The following is a 7,741-nucleotide window of genomic DNA, read 5'->3' as shown; positions in this document are numbered from 1 at the left end:
CTGTCAAATTTATACACGCATCTTTTGAGGGTTAAGGATAACTAAAAAACATATGGATTTAATTCTAGTAGCGCCATCTATGTGTCAGACCGGGGACTTTTCAAATGACCTGTTAGATCGGTTATAATAAATGGCAGATTTTTTGTAAAAAAAAAAATACAGGGTAATATTATTATAAGTAAATAAGTAGTATTTTATTACGTGCAGTATTTTGTTGGCACCAATCGTGGTATATATTTTGCAATCGTGGTATAAAAATGCAGACTCTCCTGGAAGGTTAGGAGAAATTGGGAAAGCCACATGTGGTAATTCTATAGAAACGTTGGAATTCACGAATCAGGATGAAATACATTATTTTACTATTTATACAAAGCCATGAATGCATACTTTGGGATATAGCCGCTACCACTTTCAACCCCAACAACAGTAACTTTGTAATAAAGGATTGGTAATAAAATATAAAAATAAACATTGAACATAATCTGCCTGAGAAAAGCTATTGTAAAAAATTGAAAGACAACGAGGAGAAGAAGAAGATGAATAAAGAAGATTGTGATACAAAACATATTATTATACAACATATTACCAACACTCTTTGATATACTAGGAGACATGGCCAACTGTGTTTTACGTGTGTTTTCATATGTTTTTCATAGCTAAAATGAAGATATGTTTTTAAAAGGTAGTTTTATATACTGAAACAACTATAACCAGTTCCTCTTTGATTCTCTCTCTATAAAATTACTATACCATAGTAAGACCACCTATTCTAACGGTTTGGAGTTCTGCGTATGCAAATTTACCAAACGATAAGATATACCATCAGCAAAGAATTGATTGCTACACTGAAGAAGGGTTAGAGTCAATATTACGAGGATTGGTAGCCAAATAGGTAATTTAAAAATACGCAGCAACCGCTTCTTCGGACGTCGATAATTGTTGACAGCTTAATTCATTTTTAACGCGCGGGAATGAAAAAATCACTGGGTACAAAATCAGGGTTGTATGACAGAGGACGCACCGATAGCCGGTAAAAAAGTGCATTCTGTGACCTATATGTGAGAGGCTTCATTATCATTTCATATCATATTTTGGATCATAACACTCAATGAATTATCAATGAATAGGAAATATTAATTTTTCACAAAGAAAAACAGCGACTAAACAACCACAATTATAGCAATCTTTAAGAAAAGGCCCATAATAACCGAAAAAATCTTATTGATACCCGTTGATATTAAATACTAAATGTATAAATACCATATTATATCGCGGATATAGAACTTTTACTAATCAAGCAATGATTTCTTACACCAGATCTCCAGCAGAGAGTAAAATCAATAGTATAATATATAACAATAACACAATCAAACAATAAATTATCAACGTAGAAACCGGACTTTCTCCTGGGTAATCGACAAATTCTTTCCTCAACTGTAATATATTAAATTGGCGATGATTCCGAGAACCTCGTCGTTTAATAACATTAATACACTCCTTTGTCATGTCTTATATTGTTATATACAAGACAATCGCTGATATTTATCGAAAAAAGTTCGTTAAAAAAATGTCTAACAGTATCGTCCATCTTTTTAACAGTAAATATCTGAATATTTTTAGTTTTCGTTTATAGATAATATATCTAGCAAAAAATAAAACTTTCCCTACTTACTATATTCTTTTAAAATTGCCGATTTACTAGCACAGTCTGCATGTGTTGGATCTAAAATTAAAATTAACACCAAATCTTACAAAAAATACCAGCAGAAGTTGTTACTTTTTCATACTTACTGGCACCGCAGTTGACTTCCGTGACAGTTTCATTATTATCTTTAGAAAATGTTCGTTCGAAAGTAACTTTAGCGTAAATTATGCAATTAAACTTATACATATCCATTATTTCAAACATCGCTTTGGTGGCAAGTGCAGACATTCCAAGAATCATTAAAAATATTGTAATATGAATAGCTATAAAATACACATATTAACCAAGGGAGATTCAGTTAATAACATATACTTTTCCAAGTTATTGAAATATTCTCTGCTTGTTTTACTCCCATATGGACGTAATATCGAGGTTTCATCTCCAAAAAATTGCCAATTAAATACTTACTTAACTTATTTATAAAATGTTATTGGCAATGACAGTTAATTTTTAGTCAAAGTCTACTATACACTATGTGTAAATACATAAAATACTGTTTGACGTCTAAACGTAACACGAGTCAGCAGATTTGTCAAAGAATTGTAAACAGAGAGCGATAGTCCTTGCTTTATTATTATTTCGTTTTTGATCGAAAAGAAGACAAAAAAATTATAATTTTATTTTGAAGTTTTTGAAAAACGTCAAATCGGCGTTTTTTACTATTGGCGGAAGCTCTCCGTCACTCTCACCGTTGAAAGGTAACGTCTCATTTTTTTCTGTAGATAATTATTCTAGAAAAAGAAAGTACTATATAGTCCGTTCAAAGTATTTTTGTACATACGTAATCAAAATGTTTAATGTATTGCCTGCCGCAATTTGTAAATTAGTTTCAGAATCACACAATAGTTTCCTTCTCATTTTATGCTAGTTAAAAAGAGACACAATGCTGTCTGGCCTATCAAAGTCGTCCGGTTGTCAGACGTATGGAAATTTCTTGAATGCAATAGGGATAAGGGTTAATAATTAACTATAGTTAAAGTACTATAATATTAAAATAAATTATATTTGATAACATTTTTGTTCAATTATTTTAATTAGATTAGAATTTTGTTGTATATCAAAGCCGAACTAAACTAAAACTCAGAGTTGATAAAACAATATTGCGACGTTTTGACGTCAGAAATATAGATGACGCAGTACAAAATATATTTGAATAGAATATAGAAATGATTCCAATAAAACAGCTAATGCACGTCCAATTCAGTTCATAAAAACGTAAAATCCGAAAAACTTCTTAGTTAAATAGAAACAGAATGAAGTCTGATACGTCTGAACATTAATTTTTAACATTAAAACAAAACTTAAATTTGGCGTGGCAACATTGCATTATAGATTTTGATGACGTGAATTAGCTGTTTTATTGAAAGTACAGTAGGTATAAATAGTAAGCGATGGCGAAACATCATTTAGTTTTACAACTCGAAAGCCAACGATACAGATACAACTATTCGAATTCTTAACTTATTAAAGGGAATAAAACTACAGAAAATTCATTATCTGTTTATTATAATATAGTACGGTACATGAGGGGCAATATGTTTAAAATTAATTTCGTCGATGATATGTGAGTTACAATAGCGAAGCGACACTTAACACAAACGAAACAGAGAATAGATTCGAAAACACATAATTAACAAACACACGTGAAAAATGCATCGATGCAATTTAGACTCTACGAAAACGAAAGGGTTTAGTAACATTTTACCGTGCTGTCCAAAGATCTTAAAGTAATTTTGACCATTTACAATTTAAGAAGAATTTAGGAACATCATCGAGACAGTGATCATTCACAACCGGTGTTGAAAGAAATTGACCGTTTAGCAGAATCAGCAACCAAATCGTTCGAATCTAACAGGTAACTTGTCTCGATCTTCTTTTAATGCATACATACTAGTCTTAAATAAAATTTTAAGTCTTAAATATTTTAACGATATTCAAAAGCAGCAATATCAGTCCGTTCATACTTGATTCTGCTTTTGTGGGTTTACACATTTGCTGATAGTGAGAACATAAAACTAGGTATCTTGATATAAAATACAGTTACTTTAATCATCTCTTGTGTCAGATTATTCGTATTTAAATAATTATTGTTTATATACAGAAAAATATAACTTGTTTTTATATACATATCAGATTTATAACCACTTAAATGTATTTTATTCCCAATATTTTCACAACTAATTCAAACCTGATGATGAAACAATTCCACTTGCCTTCATTTTTCTAAATCTAACTACCATTATAATAATTATTTGGCAATAACAAAATAAAAGAGATAATCAAGTCTGTATGGCAGTTTTTGTCAAGGCAGGCACGATATATCGTGAGCTGACAATATAAGACGAAAAACCTTGTGGCATCTACTCCCAAAATAATGAATGTTTATTAATAGATGCAACCTATTAGATGTAATCGTTACTGTAGATTTAGGTATGATAATTGATTTTACCTAGATAGTATAATTAAAAATGCTGGACAAATAACGGCTGTTAACTACAAATATGTCACAAGTTGAAAATCAATATTATTGTTGACTACAAGAACTTAAAGAGTAATATTAGTTTAAAACATGATTTTCAAAAAATAAATCGTCAGTCAAATAAAAAAATAGTGAAAATGGATATCTGCAATAATAAAACAATGGTTGACATATTAGGTTTGAAGTGTGGATTCAAAAAATCTTTCACCCTCAAAGATTCGACAAATTCAACTGTTTTGCCTATATTATAAATATATTAATTATGTTATGACTACTAATTTAAAATCGTAAAATAATTATATACAAAACTATACTGTAACGAATTTCTAAGGACTCAGACGAAAAAAACAGAAATAAGCAGTAATACATGAACAAATGTTATTTGTGATTGTAGCCCAATCAGTAGCCGATACAGGATTTTGGTATCAGAAAGAAGCTTGACCTCGACTAAGTTTAATTTAAGATTTATAAGGAGGGAAGAAGCTTAGACCACTTTGAAATTCGCTACTGAGTCCAGTGAAACCTAACACTAATTACAGAAGTTAGAGCAAATGGCAACATCATAATATATACCTATTATATATAGGCAACTTCAAATCATGAAACAAAAACAAAATGGCATTGCCTTCATATTGGCAAGCAACTTTTTATCTAGTAGGTAGATTAAAATTTCAGTAACTATATTAAAAATAAATGATATACAGTAATATAATAACATAATAATACAATAATTATTAGTAAGTAAAAATTATTTTGATAATTAAAATGTATATCACCCAAAAACCCTCCTTGCTACTAAAAATTAATTAATTATGTTCGACACCATCAGCACTTTGTATTTTGAACTTTTTTCAGAAAATTGTATATATTATAATAAACTTATTTTAAAATATATCCGCGATACATGATGATATAAGAGAATGTTAAAGATAAAATTTGAAAAATTTACAACACATTTACAATAAGTTAGAATCTCCAAACTACATAACATTAGAAAATATAGAATATAAACGAATATCGATATACCAGAGTGCGTAACATCGAATGCGGCCGAGAGATCAAATATTATATTTTCAGACAACAATAAGAATTATAATAAAATAGTAGGGACTATATTATAAAAATATTCCAAGCACACTTAAGCTTAACTCATAAGAATCATCTGATATACAGAACAATGTCTTTGCGTTGTATGGTATTTCTTTTTGGCACCTTAACATATATATGTATTATTTACTATTTGTCCTTAGATAATTTTTATCAATTTATTATAAACATATACACAAATATAGATATATTAATTGTTGTTATCTGTACCATTGTCAAAGCTAACTTACAGAGAAAAAACACGACTTGTTATGGGTCTCTTTGAAGGCTTGTAGTTTTTAAGATTAAAAATTCCTCCATATAATTACGAAAATACATTAGTCAGTAAACATCATGAACAAAACTTTTAAAAATTTAGGATTATTACAATAATGTTTTTACGTTTTATACATTTCTTAAAAAAATTTGTTCACTATAAGATCATACTCAACATCAAGAAAGAAAAAATAGAAGAATAAGCTATTTTATTCTCCATTCACTCTGGAACTACCTCATTTGTGCAACAGAAACATCAGAGGCCTCAATAATATCTATAGCTTAAGTAACACTTTTTAATTAACAACTTTAATAAATTATAGTCTTCAAATACAACTAAAACGTTATTATATTTTCCTAGAAATCTTCTGAATCTAAATAATGAAATTGCTCAGAAAAGAAATATACCTATTTTCAAATTATCCGTTTAATTCTAAACACATTAAACTATGACCTAATTCTTAATTTATGAGGATTAAAGAATATTTAACATTGTAAAAAATTAACATGATTGAAAAAAAAACACTAAAAACAAAAGCCTATAACTGATGGTGTAGCAGGCTTTGATAAAGTGAGATATGATGGGATGAATTATCAGCTAAACAAATACAAATAATTTGAGTTGGATTGGACATCTGATATATGGATAATTTTCCCTGAGTAAAACCAAATGACACAGGAACTGAAAAACGATAAAAGAAATCAAAAGGGTGATAGAGAAGCATCTTAACATTTTCTACTTGATATACATGAGTTCCTTGACATAGCACAACCAAAATAAAATGCGATCTCGGCATCAGTAGATAATATAAAAACCATGAAATAACTTCAAATTAAATCAAAACATTAATTAGTGAAATAAGTTATTGCGTGAAAATTACCAAGTGTATTCAATCACTTCCACAAATAAAAATAACAACCAGATATTTGTAATGTTTATGTGTAAATACGGAATAGAATTCATAAGAATTACATCAAAGTCACCTAGGCATTTCAAATTATTGAGAAAAAACTGAATAGGACTTCAGAAACAATTTCTATAGAAATCTTCAGACGGCTTAGTTATAGTGTTGACCAGACCATTACAAAATCTTGGAGGAGCAACAAACAGTAATTCCATAGGCACATAATATTGAGGAAATTCACTTCCTCAACGACGCTCATCAAGAGTGTATACAAATATATTGTTTCATAAATACAATATCCTTTTGATTTCACTTGCTATCAGTATTCTAACTGTATAGCTAATATATAAGTCAAATTGTTAAAAAATAACGACTTTTTTTTGAAATTTTTTAACTAATTCTCTTTAGTCCTTTTGAGACTTCATGATCTGACCATATATACTACAAACCCACTAATTACCATTTCATACAGAATTCCAAGTCGTGTTTCATCCTGATGAGTTAATAATAAAAGATCCTCCCATTTCATATAAAAAAGTTAGTAAAATTACATTGTTGATAAAAATTGTCCATTATAAACCTCAAGTAATCTTTTCTTTTCCTTTATACTATATATATCTTACACTAAAATTGGTTATCACAAAAATATGGTTCTTCTCATTTACACTGTAAATCAATTTTATATCTTGTCTGTGTTTGTGTAATATATATATTACAAGAATAGAATGCTCCACTCTAAAAAACGTGTTTTTCATTTGTTTCAAATGAAATCGACTGATTTGATTTAAGCAGCCTGAGTTCTCGGAGACACACAGGCGAAAGGAAACTGTCGGTGATTAATTTCGATGACCCTTCTAATTATACAATGTTTCTTCTCCTAATCAAAACTCTAGAAACTAAAAATCAATGTTCCTACGAACATTTTCTAATACATTGTTACCTAATATTAATTAAAATTAATACATCTACTAATGAGACACTTTTATAAAAAGTCAGTATTCTACAGTTTTTTTTTAAATCCTGTTCTCTAGTTTTCTATGAATGTGCGCTCAGGTTGATCTTGTTTCCTTTTTTAGGCTTAGAGCTATATTATTTGTTTTCTATGAGAAGTTGAAGCTGCAGGACCAATTCCCTAGACAGTTTTAAAACGGCAGCAACGTCATGTCTTTCAGCCATTTCTAGAAAAAAAAAACAAAAACAAATTTTATTGTAATAACATTTTAACTTCAAGATAATAAATATTAAACGTGCCCATTAAAATAAGGCATAATTATTTTAAGTAGGCGTCGC

General features: G+C 29.1%; 1 protein-coding gene across 1 annotated transcript in view; it reads right to left on the bottom strand.

The window, feature by feature from the left end:
• Positions 1–7,396: 7,396 nt before the first annotated feature.
• The window catches only part of LOC143194273 (small G protein signaling modulator 1), a 115,021-nt gene continuing 114,676 nt past the window's right edge, over positions 7,397–7,741 (bottom strand). The window contains exon 18 of the mRNA XM_076400942.1: positions 7,397–7,629. Within this exon, the coding sequence (XP_076257057.1) occupies positions 7,541–7,629 (89 nt within the window). The 3' untranslated portion in view covers positions 7,397–7,540. The remainder of the gene's footprint in view (positions 7,630–7,741) is intronic.

This window comes from Rhynchophorus ferrugineus, unplaced genomic scaffold (genome assembly GCF_030347505.1).
Source record: "Rhynchophorus ferrugineus isolate W39M unplaced genomic scaffold, kcgeb_rfMv2 rfM3, whole genome shotgun sequence".
In the NCBI taxonomy this organism is placed as follows: Eukaryota; Metazoa; Arthropoda; class Insecta; order Coleoptera; family Curculionidae; genus Rhynchophorus; species Rhynchophorus ferrugineus.
Note: the sequence above shows the minus strand (reverse complement) of the source record. Positions and strands in the feature narration are given on the sequence as shown.